General features: G+C 33.4%; 1 protein-coding gene across 1 annotated transcript; it reads right to left on the bottom strand.

The window, feature by feature from the left end:
* Nucleotides 1–13,837: 13,837 nt before the first annotated feature.
* Nucleotides 13,838–19,257, bottom strand: LOC149235544 (laccase-11-like). The gene is made up of 6 exons (XM_089461411.1): nucleotides 19,077–19,257; nucleotides 18,776–18,927; nucleotides 18,413–18,657; nucleotides 18,173–18,301; nucleotides 14,216–15,163; nucleotides 13,838–13,968 (listed from the first exon to the last, which is right to left on the bottom strand). The coding sequence occupies exons 1-6, from the start codon at nucleotides 19,203–19,205 to the stop codon at nucleotides 13,838–13,840; spliced, it is 1,734 nt and encodes a 577-aa protein (XP_089317537.1). The 5' UTR covers nucleotides 19,206–19,257.
* Nucleotides 19,258–20,950: the final 1,693 nt, after the last annotated feature.

Genomic DNA, 20,950 nt, shown 5'->3' with positions numbered 1-20,950 from the left:
CTGGGCCTTGTTCCTTTGTGTTGAGACTTTTATTACTATTGTCCCACTCTTCCTCTAAATCAATTACCAGGGGTTTTATTAGCTGTGCGAAGGTGGCAGGGATTTCAACCTGCTTTCTGATTGAAGTTTCTTCAGCTATCTTTTGTGTAGATTGGGATGTATTCTTTACTGAATCCATGCTTCTGCTTTTACCATTTTGTGATGACTATTCTAATTCCCTGGTAGATTTCTCTTGGGATTTTTCTCCAGAATCGATCTTAGAATTTTCTTTGGAGTCACCTTGTATAGTCGCACTGGGAGTAGGCTCCCGTATTGGTTCAATCAATAATTGGTCCAATGGGACCTTTGCTAACCTCCTTTCTCTGTAACTGTAAAAGTTTTCCAAATCTTCACGATCAAAAAATAAGTGTGCCATATGATTCACCTCTGTGAAGGTGTTCTTCTGCAAAAAGATGTCATCAAAGGCATCTTCCTCATTACTGAATACTTTTATTTTCACCAAAGTGGTGAAATTTTCGACAGTGACAAACGAGTCATATTTCCTTCCAGGGAATTTAGGTAATCGCAGAGATAGCATGTTCTCTTCTTCTCTGAATGCATGCCCTAGGTCATGTAATGCAAATGCTCCACACTGTACAGGGAATGTAGGCCAAATGGCCTTTTTTTATTCCTTTAATGTCTTGCTCATCCCTCCCTCACTAGCTGTTTGATAGGCTATCTCTCTAGCCATCAATTTGTCTAGAACATAGTATGGGAGGACATGGGGGGAGGTGATGCTGCCAAAAACCCTAATATATGTAAATGTTTCCTCCCCAAACCATCTGGCCACTAGGAGGATGTCTACTTCAGCTTCTTGGGAAAATATAGGGGCATCTCAATTATAAAGCTGCTTGTGAATAGGGAGCATAACTCCATGACAAATCTTGAAAAAATGTGGTTGAAAGTTGGATTCCCACATGTCCTTGTGGTATATGTGAATGGGAAGTGGATTTCAAATAGTCCATTTCCATCTCATGATAGGGAATTTTGAACTAAAAAAAATTACATCCATTACATAGGCGCTCATAAAAAATGGAGGGTAAACCCTCGAAGCAACATTTATTTTCCTTCTATACTTGATAATTGTTTTTGCTAAATTGTCAGACAAAGTTTGTGCCCAATTCATTACATTTGTGTTAACAACTGCATCTATTAACAACAACCACTCTGGGGAGAATTTAGTACTATCAGGTCTGCCAAATAGTCTACATAACATGACCATTGCAAAACTATGATGGGGACAAATAGACGAAGTAGTGTACATACCATTTTTGTCTTTCTTGATTTTTTTCCTCATTATTTGACCAGGTCCGGGTGCAATTTGTTGGGTCATCGTTCTCTCTAGAAAACTTCTCCACGAACTGCCTATTATAGATGACTTGTGGCTTTGGTAGGTGGTACATAAGCTGTAGGTTGTCTGGGGTAAAAGATCCCATAACCTCTTGGGTTCTAGTCTTGAATTCTCTTTCTGAGATGTCAGCTTCATCAATAACTCATTTAACCATGTTGGTATAAGGGATTATCTTCAGGCGCATAGCTATGTGGTGCAAAAATGAGCATGCCGTCTCTAACATGGAAGCGTCTGAGGAATCACATCCGTCAACTGTAATCTTTGTTTCCAGAATCCTTGGTTATTCTTCCTCCAGTATATTATACATGGCCTCCCATGTAGAGGTTCCTCCTTCCCTCTTGCATGTAGTATCCATAAACAGAGGAGTCATTTCTGACTTCTCAAAGACGACTGCCTTGCCTTTCTTCACCATTGTCCTCGACGGTTTTCTTTGCAGATTTTTCCTGAAAGTGAAGAACAACAGCTATCGGATACACAAATATGAACGTAAAAATAAATAATGCAGATAGCTTGTAAATGTGATAAAAGGAGTTTTATTTGAGTGCACGTAAGAAGATATCATATCACGCTAAATGGATTTTCATACATAAATGCAGTTATCTCTTACTAAATGCCCATTAATGCTTCGTTATCCCTTAGATTTAATGCTCATAAATGTTTGCATCGTAAAACGAGAAGAAAGCTTCTAGGGTGGCGAGCCTTTGAACTGCGATGATAGCGATTGTGCGATTTGCGAAGCAATATCGTAGATCGCAATATCGCATTATGCCTTTTCGCCTTTCTTACCTCCCACTGTGTTTCTGCGAGATGCGAGCCGCTCATTAGTTGTTTCAAAACGTAGCTACTTGCCAGGTTTATCTTATGTAAAAGACCCTTTTCACTGAGTGGCGGACCTAAAACATTTGCTTATGATATTTAAGGAGTGGGTCCAGGTCTTAATCGCATTTCAAAATATCGGCTGGTGGTAAGTATAAGGTGTTCGTTTATATGTCCGAAATGTGATGCGATAAAGGTTACAACGCCATTGCAATTTCACATCTCGCATTTTTCGCAATAACCTTTTTTAAAGAGGATCCTTTATGAATGGTAATATGCGATGTGAGACTACGCCTAAAAGCTTAAGGACTTAGTTTATGTCAGATTTTATGATAGTTTCGAGCATAGAGTCCTTATTTAATCATTTTACTTGATTTTGGAGGGTTAGAAAGGTCTTTTGGTGGTGCTTAATCATGCTATATGTGAGAAGGTAAGTATTTAGTAGTTTTCTAAAAAAAGGGGTTTTGATTGTTATCTTTGCTTTATTCCAAAAATAAAAGAAATGCCTAAATTCTAAGTTTCATTTTTTGGATAGATTTTTTAAAGGGTCCCCTTTTATTAACGATTAACTGCTATCATTAATAAATGGGGGGTTGTTGAATACCACAACACTAAGGTACCCTTAGGAATCCACTCTAGAGACATATAGTATATTGGAATTGCCTCCAACACATATTTCACAAGGACTAAAGACCTCTCCCTAGAAAGCCACATAAACCTCCAACATTTAAGCCTTTTTTATAGTTTTTCTAAGAGTTAGCTCCAATATGCATTTGTGTAATCATTGGGCTTCAAATGGAAACTCAGGTATTTTAGGCCTTCTTCAAACCCTCTCGTTTCAAAAGGGAACGATCTTCTAAGATGTATCATCTCCTCATTCCCTATATTTTGGTTGGAAATAGTACATTTTTTGTCATTGATTTTCATGCCAGTTGCTTTCCCAAAAATTGCTAAAACTTCAAACAATTTGTCAACATCCCAAAGAGACCCATCGCAAAAGATAATTATGTCATAGAAAAAAACTAAGTGAGTTATAGAAAGGCCTTGAATTATGCTTACTCCATGGAACTCACCTCGGCGTTTGGCAGCAGACAGTAATGGACAAAAGCCCTTAGAAACGAGAAGAAATAGTAGTGGGGATAAAGGGAAGCCTTGTCTCAAACCCCTTTATGCATGAAAAATGGTGATGTTGAACCATTGATCAATATTGTGAAAGAAATAGGTTGAATGCATCCAATGATCCAATTGAAAAAAGCAAGTGAAAACCAAATCTAAGTGAGAATAAGTTCGATATAAACCTAGTTGACCCTATCGAATGTTTTAGAAAGGTTTATTTTCAAAGTTTCCCCTTTCAGTTTGTGAATATTTATACTGTGCAATCCTTCTTGAGTTATCCCAATAGATTCATGTATCTGACCCCCTTCCAAAAACCAAATTTTTCCTTTGAGATAGACGTTGAAAGGAATGGCTTGATTCTTAGGGAAATACCTTTTTCTATAATGTTATAAATGTAGTTACACAAAAAAATTGGCTAAAATTCTTCAAAATACTGAGGATTATCCACCTTGATGATGAGTGCACTTAAAGTGGAATTGAAAGTAGCCACAATTCTTCCATTTTCTCTATACTCATTTACCACTCTTAGAATATCATAATCAATCACCTCAAATAGGGTTGTAAAAGCTTCGACCACCCACCCATCTAGATTGAGACGTTTGTCGTTCTAAAAAGTGGAAAGAACCTCTTTAGTTCATACAAAGAGACCTCAGCCAATAGTGAACCTTGTTCCTCCTCATTTACATATCTAGGGAATAATTGAACTACCTAAAAAATTTCCATAATCAGATTTTCATCGACCTCCCTAAACAATCTTTAAAAATGAGTCTTCCCCATATCTATGAGTCCTTCAAAAGAGGAGATCTCTCTACCTTTTGGATTATTCGTGCTTCAAATGGAGTTTGCCAATTTTCACCCTTAAGAATAGGCCTGAAAAAACTTTGTATTTTCATCCTCGCATTCCAACCATATCACTGTACTTTTGAGTCGCCAAGTAGCTTCCCTAACTCCAGAATATCTCTCCTCCTTTTCTCAAGAAAGATCAAAACTTCCTTTGAATCAACTATGGTAAAGCCCTCCTCCCCCTCCTTAGATAGAACTTATAGTTCATGTTCCACTTTGAGAATATATTTTGCCTCTTTCTCCCTCTTATGATGAGCCCAAACCTTAAGGTGTGATTTTATGTTCCTTAAATTATATTCAAATTGAGAATTCATAGAAAGACCAGCTAAAGGATCAAATATTTTTCAGTGTTCTTTCACTAAAGAGAAAAACTCCTCTTCTTTAAGTTGGGAGCTATTCATTTTAAAAGGACTCGCAGGTTTTTTGACTCCTCCTTTAATGTAAAAAACAATAGGTGAGTGATATGGTTCACCTTTGTCCACAATCCATTGATAAACTAGATTAAGCCTATCCACCAAAGATTCTGCCATCAAAAATAAGTTTAGTCTTTTGGCCACTCTTTTTGATCTAGTCCTACGATTTCTCCAAGTGTGTTTTTATCTTTGTAGGTTCAATATCAAGCAACTTCTTTTCAGCCAAGTTATGAATAAAATATCCCAAAAGAGGTTCAAGAACAGCCCTAGGTACCCACAACTCTAACTCTCCAAAAAAAAAAAATAAGTCCCCCCCAATAATCAAGGAATCTCTAAAGATGAAGGGATTTGCAAAGAAAGAGTCCCATAATAGCTTACGATCAAAATTTGGCCCATACACATTTACTACAAAGAAAGAAATATCCATCTTAGAGGAAAATAACTTTAGCCCTAGACTAGAGCAAATACTCCAACAATTAAGAGGTTTTAGCCAATGTGAATGCCACCCAATAGAAAACACTCTTGAATTCCCGTGGGCATTAAGGGCAATAACTTTCTAGGACTCAAATAAATATTCCAATAAATGAACAACAACTGCACTTTCACACAACGTATATTGCAATAGTAAAAGTTCAAGATTATAATTGAGAGCCAGTCTCTTGAAAGAAAAAAATTTAGAGGAGCTTGCCAATCCTCTATAGTTATAAGAAAGAAATTTCATTGGGAAACTCCTCCCTAAGTAGCTACTACTCTAAGTGCCCCATAAATAGATTGCTTCGACCCAGTTCCAGGTCTAATTGAGCCTTCTCTTTTTCCTTAAAGAGGTGAGATTTTTTTCATTTTCCCTTTTTAACCCCAAATTTTAAAGCAATCTTGCCAAGGCCCTCCAAAAATCCCCCTAGCTGAGTTAATATTTGTCTGCTGCAAAGATTATGGAGGAGAAGACTCTAAGATGAATCCTTATAGAGGGATCAAGAAGTTGAGACTAAAGGAGAAGAGGGACTACCAACTTGCACAAGAAATACACAATAAACCTGAGGCATACTAAGGGATGTCATCAAAGAACAAAAATCCAGAGATATCCCACCCAAGGAAATTGAAACTCAATCTTTTCCAAGTTCATAAAAGGAATCAGCAAGAGAAGAAATAGGGTGGTAAGAGAAATACATACCACCAGAAGAGAAAGCAATATTTCCTAGAGTATCTTCTTGAAGTGAGTTTCCCTCCTCATTCCTATGCATAGTTCCCTTTGCATTCTTATCTGGACCCTAAGGAGAGGTCATCGCTCTGGTAAGATTTTCCTCAAGAAGAGTGGGAGAAGTGGTTTCGACTAAGAAAAATGAGGAACAAAAGGATGCAAAGTATCTAAAGACCAATTATGAGACAGGTCTTTTAAGGCCCTCTTCTTCTTAAAAGGAAAATTGCAAAATTTCATAGTATCACCATATTTATGACATCTTTAGCAGTGAAAAGGAACCCCCTCAAAGTCCAATGGTTTAGGATTGATTCTTCCTTCTCCCAGATCCATATATTCAGATAATCCTTACCTTAAGTTGATATTTACCACCACCCTATACATTGGTTTGTACTTTCCTGCAAATAAGAAAAATATCCATCCAAATATGAGCCCACATTGTTGCCCACATCTTGGAAAATATTTGGCTTCCATAAATCTAGGGAAAAATCAAGTAGACGGACCCATCTAGGGACCACATCTAGTTGTTCTCAATTCGCGTTGAAAAGAGGCAACCATGACTTAAAAATAACTAGTGTGAAGTTTATATTCTATACACACTATGAGATTGTGAGAGCTTCCTTGTGGGAGTGAAAATCAATTTGGATCTAACCCTTTGAAAGAAGAAAAACCTCAAGTGAATGTTAAAGAAGGGAACTTACATCTGCAACCATCCATTCCTCCAACACCTTTATGTTAAATTTCATACCTCACGTCCTTCCAACCAGCATCTTGTTTTTCATTGCCACTACCTAGTTCATCCTTGCGTCCACCACTAAACAAAGCTTTAACTTTACAGATGGTTCTTTTCTTTTTATAACCCTATACTTCTTTTTTCACGTCTAGGGCATTTGAATCCTCAACATTTGGTTCTTCTTACCCTCGGGCTCTAAATCTTGATCCTTCAATCACATATGCCTTGATATCGGTGACATTTGGGGGAGGGTCAGGAAACAAATTTAAAATCGATTGAAAACCAACATACTCCACCTGACCAAAACCAAACTGTTGAGGCACAAAATGTGAGGGCAAAAAAAAGTCGTCCAACAAACCTGAGGACACAACTCTAGATAAAACTTGATTTTTATGTAGGAAAGGGACATTCGCCTCAGGTAAATATAGTTGACCCAACCCTAGAAAGGTTTGTAAGACACTAGAAAGAAACAAAACCATAGGAGAAAACCTCCAAAGACTATTAAAAAAACCTCCATCACTTATCTAACAAGGTGGATGAATAGAAACAATTTCCAAAGGCCCCAATTAAGAGGAAAGTAGCATGGTCATCCTCGAACTCGTGTACCAAGCCTCCACCGTGGCAGCATCTCCAGAATATATAAAATTATAATCAAATCCCCCTTGATTTTGATCCCTGCCAACCCTAGAATCTATGAGTGCAAGGATATTGTTGAAAATAGGACTTCCTTCAACTTTAATTGTATCATATGTTAACCCCTTCTTCCTAAGCCATGATAGCTCTTTCATAAACACTGTTAGATCAAATACTAATAAAAACTTTATATGTAATTAAGAAACTAATCATCTATTTACAATAATCATACTTTCTAATACTAAATGTTATTTAAACTATACTTTACATATATTTAATAAACCAACACTTTAGCACATCATGAAAAATTGGATATATTTTACACCCCACTATTAAAGAGATTATAACTTATATCCAACATGTAAATCTATAACAAAAAATATAAAATCAAATATATTACAATAATAAATTTAATGTGTTAAATAATATTTATTTTCAAATTTATATATATTTAAAAAAATTATTATAAAATTTAAATTATAGTAAGGCGTAATTTAATTTATAGACGAAATGACATTTTTCACGACTATTTTTCTAGTTAATTTTAATCAAAATCAACAGAGATTTTTACAAACTTGAGTTTAAATTGTTTAATCTACATAATTTGAGTGCCCCAAAAGTTTCCAAGGGTGCTGAATCGATTTATGCATTCAAACATGTATTTCAAACAACAAAAATTCTTAAAATTCTATTGCCAGATTTTAGTGAATTCCTGTAAAAAAAAAAAACTATTTCGTCTATAAATTAGACTAAGCCTTGTATTAATTATCTAGACTTATTATACACTATAATTTATATAATTAGAATTACAAAAAAAATGGTCTATAAACTAGCAATTGCACCAGATGTTGCAAAGGAAACGTCGTAAGGCATAAAATCGAGAAGAAATGTGACATATAAAAAATCATTGAAGATAAAAATTAGTAAACAAAACATCATTCAAGAAAATATCCAGCAAAGAAGACTCATTAGGTAGACAACTTGGTTTTCAAATAGTAAATTCAACTTTTCCTAACTCTATTTTGACATTTTACATTCACCGATATGAAACGTCATATTATTTGAAAAACGCAGTATAATCAAACCTATGGCTTTTTCAATATTGTTCATATATGCAAGTATTTCAATTTGCTTTGTAAGATGTAGTTTCCATAGACCTTTAGATTGTATAACATGTTCATCTTGAGTTTCCAAATGTAATATATATGTGAGAAAGGGAAATTTATGCATAAAACAATTGAAGAAGAAAAGAGCAAAGATTTTGAAATATGTGATATCTAGATGTTTAGATTTGAATTAACAAAGTACATTACGATATCTAAAAATGCATATCTACAATGATGAATGGCAGGTATGGAATTTGGGCATGTAGATCTAAATTCTATGAAATTCCGGAAAAAACAGTCAATCTGCATACTAAGTTCAATATTGTTGGTAGCAGATGATCCGACTTTAAACAAGAACGCAACAAATTACAGAGATAACCATAAACACAGAGATGCAGTGGAAATAATACTTCATTTCATTAATGTAAAATATTGAAATATGCTTACAAACAGAAATGGAAATAAACCAGCTAGGGCGATGGTAGCTTATCTCTGAGAAAAGATGTGGCGGCTACATGCCTCTAAAGTCCTTACAATGAGGCTCAAGGGCCTTTTTATTATTGAACAATAAGAGCAAACCCTAAACAACCAAAACCCTAACCTGAGGAGATGTAACGCCAAGAGTTTATTCTCCCCGTTGGGGTGAGTTGGACAGCCAACTTCCCAGGGTCGTGACATGGTCATATTATCTCCGTTTGATGCGCATGATAACCCATTGGAAAGATCTCTCCGAGGACTATGATGGAAATGACGATTTTAGATTAAAAAATCGTTGGCTGTAGATCTCCAAAAAAAATGTTGTTTAGGGCCTCAAAACGGCTCCAGAAGTTTAGGACTCGAAACACTGCTTAAAATTGTAAACTGTGCTACAATTAAGGAAGCTGAAAAATTGAAAGAAGCAATGGTGGGGGTCCAAGTGGAATTAGCGAGTGGCCACCAATATCCACTTAGATCAGCAGAGGAGTGGGAAGCACAAATTTTCAAAGATTCTAAGAGAAAAGTGCTTTTTATATACTATATATACAATGGGAAATGCTTTCAAGTCTTGCAAGCTAGAAGTTGGAAGATTCGTCCCATAATTTCTTTTGATGTCAAACTCTTAGAAATAACAAAAGAGCCCCAGCTGTTATGGGCACAATAACATAAATAGATTTTTGGGGGTATAGAAATGATGCAACTGAGTGAGTTACTGAAGAAGTATTACCTGATGAAGAAGAGGAGGCAATGGTCCTTGAGGGAGACAGGTTGTCAGCTTCAAGAGTAGGGGTTGGGGCTGGAGAAAGGCTTGGAAGACTAAATATGTCCTCAGGGAGAAGTACTTTCCACACAGTGTAAAGTGCCAGGGGATCTATAACATGCAAATAACAAAGTAAAATACATGTTTTGGGCATGATGACTGAGTCTTAATATTTTTATGTTCACAAAGTTGATCTTGATGAGAGTTCATCAGTTGGCATGGTTGAAAACTTTACTAACTCATATAGTTGAAAACTTAAGTTATTGGCTGCAGCATAATTTTTTCCCCTTGTTTTGTATTTTCTTTATGTTGTACTAGAATTCAAGACTTAAATTTGGGAGAGTTGTTTCTCACACAGTTTTTTGCAGTTTGTGTTTTTTTTCCTTTTGGTAGAATGCAATGTAAAAATGAAACTGTAAAAAAATATACATATCACAGAGTATAAATATAATTATATAAGATAATCTCTCTAAAAATACTTTTTCATATATACGAATTTACCATATACGTTAAAAACATATACATTAAAAAATATACTTATTATAAATATATTTATAAAATGAAAAATATGTTTAAAATATCTTTTTTTACTTAGAAAAAATATTTATATTCCAAAATAAAGATATACATATTGTCTGTCCAAGACTCATACGAAACCCTAAACCACATGGTGATAGACTCTATAACTTCAACCAATATCAAAAAGCAGACCATTAGGCCAAAATTAAGACTTAAAGGAGAAATTTGAGCCTTTAGATTCCTAGCCATCAACAAATTTATATACAACAAAAGAGCCACCTGGCTACTCAAATTCCTCCTCGGAGAGCTTATCTACTAGTTGATTGAGCTCACGATAAATGTGGGTGAAGGATGACCATTCTAGCTCCTGAATGTGTAGCCAAATTTGAGACATCGAGATTGAAGCCACACATTCTACATAGAAAACTTGCATTAGCCTGGACAACAACTATTTGAGATTCCCATCTCTTGCAACATCTTCAAACTACATGCACTTTCCAAATAAATAACAACAAACAATGATGAGAACTCAACCTTTGAATTAGAACTAGGAGTGAGGGCATATCTGATATGAATTAATTGAAATGAATTTATATACAAAACAACACCAATCCCACACCTACTCCTCTTACATGATACTCCATGATTAGCTACTTCTTCGAGTAGCTCTTGAATTAATGCCATTTACCTTGGAAAAATATCCCTTAAGTATGATGTCAATAGGAATAAGGAATGCAAGAGTTACAACATGTATAAATTCTCAAGACAGTAAAGAAAGGTGAGCAATCAGTGAAATTTTTTGTAGTAGGGAAATTAAGTATTTTTTCATAGGATCAAATGAGTCTCTAATGAAAATCAATCAATGAGGTATATTGGGAAGCATTTGGGGCCCATCCCTATACATAGCTTGTGATAGGATTTAAAACTTATGTCAATATAAACAACAAAAATCTTGTCCCAAAAAAGTATGCTTCAGAAAAGCCCACCCCATCCCATCCCTTTTCCTCAACATTAAAAACACATATCTTTATGTCATCTAAGCCTGTGTATTTTTCTACGGCTCCACAGAGGTAACAACACATACATTAAAACACCTTTTATTTTACACATTATGGATGATGGAGAGCTCTTATGCCTCTGTTATGCAACACATATGTACTGGTTAAAAAATTTGCCATTGTAAGAAGAAGCACTTGACCCAGATGGTGTAGAAGTAAGAAATGTGTCCATCTGTTCATCCATAAAAATGTGTTGGTAATGAAATTCCATGTTGCATAATACTAACTTTTGAAAATATGAAACCTTTGTGAAGTTATTTCATGGTCAAACATCCATTTGAGAAAGATGGAACTACAAATCTAAGTTCAGTTCTACTAGACTTAAGATAAAAATTTCACCAAAAGGGAAAATACTTGAGGCCCATGATATTGTAGCCTTCCTTTACAGAGCAACTAACCAACAAGAGATATTTTACCGAAGTTTGGAAGATTGGAGTGGAAATAAATGAAACTGTGAAGAGAGAACATGTGGAATACAAGGTGACGAGATTGATGAGAGGAGAAGAAGGGAAGGAAATGAGGAAGTGAAATGATTCAAAATTCATGGTGGGTTTATCTGCCTATCTTGGTTTAAAAAGTCTAATCTGGATTTCTTCTAATCAAAGGATACAATATATGAAATCTCCCCAAATACAAAGGGAGACAATTCATGCAGAAACTAATAACAATGGTCACCATTATAATAGCTACACTAGGTTTGGAGAGTGGCATGGAGTGTGCATAATACCATTTGACAACACTACCTTCAATAGCATCGAGCAAAGCCCAACCAAAAGAACAACGATCACCATTATAATAGCTACACTAGGTTTGGATAGTCGCATGGAGTGTGCATAATACCATTTGACAACACTACCTTCAATTGCATCGAGAAAAGCCCAACCAAAAGAGAAAATCAAGTTCACAGAAGCACCAAACAAGGTTTTGAGACTTAAAAAATTACCTCTCAAGGTAAATAGTTGGCAAACATCCATGTGTTCTATGTTGGTGTTAGCAGACCTGACTTGTGATGACTTGACCCAAGTGTTGGTTACAAATGCATGGATGGTGAACCCATTTCCTCTACTATCAACCAGGTAATCCCATATTGCCAATGCCAAAAAGTAGAGAAACGATATGTTCTTAAGCAACCAGTGAGTGCCATGTTTAAGAATATTTGTATTACCTTTGGCACTATTAAAAAACCTGCCCCATATCTAACTTCCACTCCCTTGGCTTCGACGATTCCAAAAGATATCTAGTTTTCCTCAAAACCCAAAGCCATTAGGTAGAAACCTCAAAAAGTGGTAGTCATGGCTGAACAAATTCGCATTAGATTGAATAAATTAAGGAGTTGGTTGACCGTTACAGAGTCGATGGTGGAATCTAATGGCAAAAAATTATTCATTCATCTAACATTAGATCTAATGGTGTAGATCAGAATTGTTTTAAAAAAACACCTTAAAACATAGTATTCTATTCATAATGTTAAACATTAACACTCAAAATTGTTATATTTAAAAATGAAATTTTAGTTAATATTTACTTATAAAGTGTATTTCAATAGCCATTTTATGATTATTATAATATATTAAAAATTTCTCATAATATTTAGCCATATAAAAATATTAATAAGTAAACATTATTACCCATTAAAGTTTATGGCATAAGTATTCTTACAAGGAATGAAGATCCACCGACTACCAAACTCCAGACTAGGAGTTGAGCTGCGCATCGCTTATGCTAAAGGCATATCGCAATCTACATATAACTTAACATAACATCATGGTAATAATAATAGTTTATAATTAGATCGTGAGACCAGTATTGTACGGAAAGAGAGCAGTTTTTAAAGGGAGTGGATTTTAACAAAAATGGATGTACTATTAAAGAAGCAATAATAATTTGTTTTTAACTATGTATTTTCTATTTTTAGAATAAGCATAGATTTGAATGAGTCTTAAATTTTTCTTATGGTTTTCAAATTTATGTATTGCATGGTATTAATATTTTTTTTGGAATTTGAAAGTATATAATTTTTTCGATATAATAAAATTAATTGAATTATCAAAATTTAAAAATTGAGTATTGAAACAATTTCTTTCAGAAGTGAGATTCAAACAATTTTGTCAAATAATTTAGTAAATATATCAAAATTTTAAATTAATTTAACTATATAAAAAAAAAAAAAAAAATTTCCAAAAACACCCAATCATTTCAAATAATTCAAAACAAAAAGCACGCCCAACATTATTAGAAATCACCTTTTTAATTAATCTTTTCTAGCTTTACAACTGCAATATTGATGGTTATAAATTTATTGATGGGAAAATAAAAATTATAATATTCTTAAATCTTTCCTATGGTTTTGATCACTAAAACAAAAAAATCATTACAAATTAAACCAAATCAAATTTTAAAGATTTGTAAATAATTTAGCAAACCAAAGCAAAGTAAGAAAAGAAAAAAACAAATGAAACCAAAAAATGCTAACAAAACTAGAAAAAAAAAATATGATATTATAGAATGAATTAAAAACCAGTGAGTGCATGATATTATAGAACTAATTAAAAACCAGTAAGTGCTTTGTTTTAAGAACATTTGTATTAGTAAAGAACATGCCCCATATCTGACTTCCACTCCTTTGGCTTATGTAGTTTTCCTGGACACCCAAAACCATTAAGTAGAAACCCCAAAACTGATCTCTTTGTGAACCAGAAAACTGCATATGTTTCATAGTTTATCGATAGATTTACAGTCTTTGCAGTGTTCTGAAACAGGAGTGTGAATAGACTTTAATTAGCAGGGAGGCAGATCAGGAGGCGGAGGAAGTAGAGACTGGCCCGGACCAGTTTCATTTTCTACCAGAAAAGCCATTGACAAACCCCAAGTCGTGTGTATTTCCAAATGACAATGCATGTACCATATACCTGCCACAAAACAAAACAAAACAGGGTTATTAGTAATAACAGATATTCACAACTACAAACTAGAGTTTAGAGTTTCTGGTATATTTACAAAGATTTTTTTGTAAGAATAGTTTTGAATTTTAAAATATTTCGAGAAATATTTTTGAATTTGACCAGAAGAATTACTTATTTACCACTCTGCATAAATTTCAAAATATTCCCAAAATCTGTTATATTATAATAGTGAACGGAAAAAATCCAGAGATACCTGGATTATCAGCTTTAAAGCGCAAGGCAGCCCATCCTGATGTTGGGACCGCTACTGTGTTCCGTAGAGGAGGATCTACCAAATTAAAAGAAGCGGGCTCTGTATTTGGATCGTAATTTCCAAATCCTTGCCCCACAACGTAGACGTTGAATCCGTGTATATGAACTGGATGATTCTCAAAGCCCATGATGCTTGTGCCTTGCAGAATCAGCTCTACATTTGCGTTGTAAGGAATCACTGCAACTCGAGTGCTGAAATTGGGATTCATATTCTGCGCTGCCGAGACGGGCGCTGTGTAATTGTATTCATGGGGCGGTCTGCTTGGAAAATCTTTAGAGAAAACTCCACTGATATTGTAGTATGCCGCCTGGAGCAGAGCTGTCTTTGGATGAACGAAGGACTGGTTATTGATGGATGCAGAAAATCTGCCTCCAAAGTACCCTTTACAAATACTATCAGCGGGACAGTCCTGGAGATTCAGACTAACTGCAAAAAACAGATGATGGTCGATTTTTTTGGGGACATTTGAGGGATACTCTCGGGAGTTAAGACTTCGCAAGGCTGTGGAAAATTTGGTTGCATAGTATGTATCTCTCATGGCGGGAAGATCTGGCAAGATAATTGGGAGCTGCAAGGATTGTGCAGGCAGCTTGTATTCCAAGATTGCTGTAGCTGTGGTCTCGTCGAAGGGTACGCTTGCAGTTACGTAAGGTTTGGCAGCCATCATATACCTTCCCACGGTCTGATCGGTTTTCATGAGAACGCTCATGGTCTGGCCTGGACCTATCATTATGCAGTCGGTAGTGTAAGATTTTGTATAACCAGCATCGGCTTCCACGACTGTGAAATTGTGTTTTGCGATGGCGAAGAATAACTCATCGTTTAACGCTGCATTGATCAGACGGAGAAGGTAAGTTTTTCCACCATCCACGCGTTGAACGAATGTATCTGCGCGTTTACAAGTCAACGTAACAATGGTCAGGCCCACGGAGAAACATTACTCTTATCTCAGTGTTTTATTCCAACAGGTGGCATATCATTTTTTTTTCAAAATATGGATATAGTTTGTTATTTTTCCAAGAGAATCTCTAATCTAATTTGTTATTTAAAAATTAAATTTAAATGGAAAGTAAAAGTTTATTATAAATTTGAAAAGAAGTTAGGTTAATAATTCTTGTTTAAAGTTTAAGATAAAAGTATTTTTGTTTTATTTCTTAGGTTAGGTGAGTTGAGATGATTGGTAGAATTAATATGTGTTTTGAGTGGTAATGATTACGAGTATTTAAGAAGTCAAAATCACTATGGGATTGTATGAGGTTTAGGTTACACTAGTTCTTAGCATAGCTAGATTAACTAATGACTTTCAAGTCATGTTTTAACAAAACACTTTATTTCCATCTATTTTATGCTATAGACAAATTTAAAATAAAATATTTTATAAAATCTTTAAAAAATAAACAAACATCACCTCTTATATATGTAAATCAGCATATATTCATCTTAAGTAGGGATCTAACATGAGCCGAGAGGGATCAAATTTCTTCACATGCAAACTCTTTTAGAGTGCAAAATACAATGTGCTAGTTTTCATTGTTTAAATTGTAGTTTTGAATGCTAAATAGAGTATATATAGGACCAAATAAATATTTTGACCATAAAAAGTTAATTTTTTTTCTAACATAAATTTTCAAATAGTTTCTTTAAATCTCTCGTTGAAATATTTTTTAAAAATATAATATTTTCTCATTCACACATTTATTTTTATTTTAAAAAGATTTCTCAATTCAATTTAATATAATATATAAAAATTAAATTACCTATAAAAACTTATATATTTATTATAATAAAAAAAAATAATAATAATATCCCTTTGACTTCTAAGTCTATTAAGGCATACATACTCTACCCCACTCTCATTTTGGACCTATGATCTCTTAGGAAGAAACACATGCTCTTAACCATCAGACCCACTCAAACTGTATTACCTACTAACATTTATTTATTAAATATACATCTAAAAATAATATAAAATAAACAAACTCAACCTAATAAACAAAAAAATAATATAAAATAAACAAACTCAACGTAATAAACAACACTAAAGTGAAAAACTCAACATAATATGAATTCATGAGTATGTTATGAATTAACTCAACATAATAAACAACACTAAAGTGAAAAACTCAACATAATATGAATTCATTAGTATGTTATTTACGAACGTGAAATCCTAAATAAATTTGTGAAATAAATAAACATATTTATTATCATAATGATACAATTAACATTTATCTAAACTAAATCTATTTTATTTATATATAACATAATATTAATATGAATTCATTAGTATGTTATTTACGAACGTGAAATCCTAAATAAATTTGCGAAATAAATAAACATATTTATTATCAGAATGATATAATTAACATTTATCTAAATTAAATCTATTTTATTTATTTAAATATATATATTTATTGATATTAAATTTATTTTTTAAATATATATAAAAGTTAGAAAATAAAATATTTATATTTATAATATAAAAATATAATCATCAAAACATTATTAATATATTTTTAAAATTAAAAAAATTAATTTAATCTAATTAATATTTAATTATTAAATTTAAATGTTAAAAAATATGCAATAAAATTTTAGTTTTAAATTTTTAAATAATAAAATAAAAAGGTGGCTTATAAGCTATAGAATAGATGGTGATGGGTTGGGTGTACTATTCAAAATTTCTTGGGTTAAAATCCAGTAATGTTAAGGGCTAGTGTGGTCCCTAATGATTTTGACAGCTATGAACTCAAACCATTTGACAAACAAAAAAACAAAACAAAAAAGTGGAGTATTTATTTGATGGCTTACTGGTTAAGCATGATGTAATCAAACTAGAGCACTTGACAAACAAACAAAAAAATAAAGCAAAAAAGTGGAGTATATTTTAATAGAAAATCTTTTTTGTCTATTTGTTATAAGTGATTAATTTTTCTATAAATAAATTTGTCTCATATAAAATATTGTTATGAAGTTTTTTCTAATTATAAGATATTGTTAAGGTTGATTATGATGTTGATATTAGGACATTTACATGTTTCTACATAATATACAATCCTATGCTTTGATTTATATGCAATTGATTCTAGACAATATGACTATGTATTGGTTCATATATTGAATATGAGTGTTTTTTTTATTTCTGGAGAAAAAAAAATAAAAAAAAAATTATTAAAAAAGTAGCACAAATTTTATTTTATAGCTAACTCCTACCCTCAACCCTTATCCATCCAACACCTTCACAAAAATCAATTGATATACACCTCATAAATATTATAAATTATATATTAATTTTTTACACAATCCCTTAATTTATTGAAGCACTTAAACTTAATAAAATTAAAACATTTAAAAAATAACCTGAATTAATTTGTAATGCTGGAAGATCATAGTTGTTTTTATATTATTTTTAGGTAGCTAAGACCATAAATATTATGAAATCTAAGAAATTTTAGATAAAAATTATATCGGAAGCTTTTCCAATGTGATTCATAGTCTATCTAACCATGAACCACACTGGTTAGAAAAACCTAAAAAAACAAAAAAAACCTTTAATATGTGATTTAAAAAAAAAAAATTACTTTTCCTAATATAAATTATAAAAACTTAAATTCAATTATCCTAATTATACTTTAATTATTAACTTATATATAAAAAAAATTATGTCTGTAAAATACTATCACAAAAAATTGTTCACAACTCTATCAAGTTATAACATCCTTTCCAATAATTAAATTCCTAGAAAATAACTGTTATCCTCAGACCCTTCCCATAGAATTTAAAACAAAAATCATATTCATATTTTGATTAATCGTTTCAACGACATCGTTGTGATTAATTTGTCTCTGCGGATCAGGTATCCAATACGATTATATTAAAAAGAAGCGATGTAAATACCTTTATCAGAGCATGGATAGAGCAGGCCTGGTTGTCCGTTAATGGTATATGCATCAGACACGTTGGGACCTCCGCCGAATCTCATGGTTTCTGCTTCCACAGCCTCTGGATCACCGCTCCACCATTCACCTATATACCACGCTAAACATTCTCAATATAACTCCAAACACTGAAACATATATTTTGCAACTGTTCTCTCTCTACCAGATCGAAACAACAATTTTCAAAATTTGATATTACCGAATAGAATAGATACTTCAAAATCCGGCTTCGGGAATGGATATGGAACGCCTTGCTTAGGATAGATAATAAATGCTCCATGGACTGATGCTCGTTGCCATGAGATGTGAGCATGCCAAAGCAGAGTACCCCTCTGTTCACTGATCTTGAATCTGTAGGTATAGGATTGCCCTTCCTGTATTGGACACTGAGTAATATAAGCTGGACCATCAGCCCATCCTGTCCGAAATTGACGAACACCATGCCTGCAGAGACATATTAACTAATTAATGCAATAATACTACTGAAACTACCATTCATAGCAATAAATTTCATATCGAAACTACTGAGTCCCACAGTACAAAATTAGTGTCAGAACCATACCAGTGAATTGTGGTATTGTGCTTTACATGATTAGTGACCTTCACGATCACATTATCGCCCTCATTTACTGCAATCGTAGGCCCAGGAAACTGTCCATTCACTGTTAGAAGAGGCTTGGACTGGCACAGCCGGGTTGTATTCTGATACTGCACCTGTAAAATTTAGTAGAATCAAAACAATAATATGAGTATTTCTATTAAACTTATGATAATTCTAGTTGGTATCTAGTTATATCAGCCAGCCTGTGTGGAAAAACAAAAATTCTCACTTACAAAAACAAGTACGAAAATCAGTGTCTTACATGGAATTCGAAAAATTTTGCGTTGCGACTTGGAGCGGCGCATTGCGCATATCTGATCACCACGAGCAACGACAAAATGAAGGCGGCGCAAGCACAAAGAAACGACGTTCTATTAACAAAGCCAGCCATGACATATCATATCATGGGGTGGAATTTCTCACTTCTTTTGTTTATTATTTACTCTACTGCGACTGAGAACTGAACCCTGAACAAGGCGCATCCAACAATGGTGGCAGACTTACAAGTTACAACCTTCATTCCAACTCCAAGCATATATAGTATTTGCTGAGGATATGACAAGCAGCAAGATCGTACAAAAAGGTTGGTGAACTCATTCCTGTCCCGACGTTCTCTGGATTCAAAATGGCTAATTGTCGTTGTCATATGATGTCATTCCTGATTTTTTTTTTCTCTCTGAAAATAACTTTCGTTGAAATGCATTATTGATAAATTTTGCATTAATCAGGATACATACATTTCATTCTGATCATCTGCTTCTGGGTTGTTCTGAAGAAAAATCCACATTGCATTACAGCAGAATTCGATTTTTTGTTGTTGTTGTGTTTGTCTTAAATACTTCAGAATCCATTAACTTCTGAATATGATTGAGAAAGTGCAGCTCTCACTACCACTTCTGGTTAGAGTTTGGATTCGAATCAACTTTGTTTGAAGTTGTTTCTATCACGCCTCACCTCATCAACACCAACCACCAGGTTTTCAGCACTGTCCAAACGTCATGACAACACGTTTGTAGAACCCACCAAGACAACGTTTGAAGTTATTTGGTTGTTTGCATGGACCTGAGCATCTTGGACTTCTTTGGAGCACGCCTTCGTGGGTGAGTCTCCTTCCACAAATGTGCTCGAAAAAAGCTATCCCAATGTCGGTCAGGCCAATCTCGCTGTCTTCATTAATTTTCCATCCACTTTGGCTTTTCTTCATAATGTTTATCACTTATTTTCAATACTTCCATAGGGTCTTGTCATTTTTTTAAATGATAATGTACTCCATAAAAACTCTTACCATACAATTATAATTTTAAATAGGTATATTTTTCCCAAAAAAAAATACATAAATTTATTCACAAAACATTTGTATGACCATACCATTATAATTATACATAAATTTATTCATAAAACATTTATATCATCTTATTTAAATTTTAAAAGTATATTTTATTTAAATTTTTTTAAATTTAATTATTTTAAGTATTTAGCATTACATCAAATGAAAATCTTAATTAAATTTTTTCTACTATTAGTATGTTAAAAGAGAAACCAAACCAGTAATATAAGTTCACAATTTTGAGATAGTTAATACTTTTTTTAACTAGAGCATCTTGTACGTAGAAACTTATAAAAATTAGTTGGTTGTGTGAAACCTTAACATACATAAACATGAAAAGATAAAAAAGACTACTAATTTTATAACCAAAAACTTGTGAGTCATAATAACTATTGGGCAGAATCTACGGGCATAGTGTTGGCTAGTCACTACCGTCCTAGTTGATCCCTTGGATAAAAGATGAGAAAGAGATGCTAGTTGATCTCGTGCCTAGCACACCCAGCTTAGCTTAATGTCTATAATGTCAATTTTTTCATCCAACTCTATTGTTCACTCCTCCTATCCCTCAACTTAGCTTAATGTCTATAGTGTCAATTTTTCCTGAATTCTCTCTACCTCATAGAATTTTATTATTCAGTTTTCCTATTCTTCCTTATACAACTTGCAACATTGCAACATTAAAATGACAAGTAACCTTGTGAGCAATTGTCCATTTTAATATAAAGTTCCATTATATCAAAACCAGAAACTCACCCTTATTGAGAGACTATTTAAATAATTATATGTAATTGATATATAAGAATATAAAC

This window comes from Pinus tabuliformis, chromosome 8 (assembly GCF_031772625.1).
Source record: "Pinus tabuliformis cultivar Carrire ecotype Pingquan chromosome 8, CPIR1, whole genome shotgun sequence".
NCBI classification, from domain to species: domain Eukaryota; kingdom Viridiplantae; phylum Streptophyta; class Pinopsida; order Pinales; family Pinaceae; genus Pinus; species Pinus tabuliformis.
This window is presented reverse-complemented; position numbering and strand designations above follow the sequence as displayed.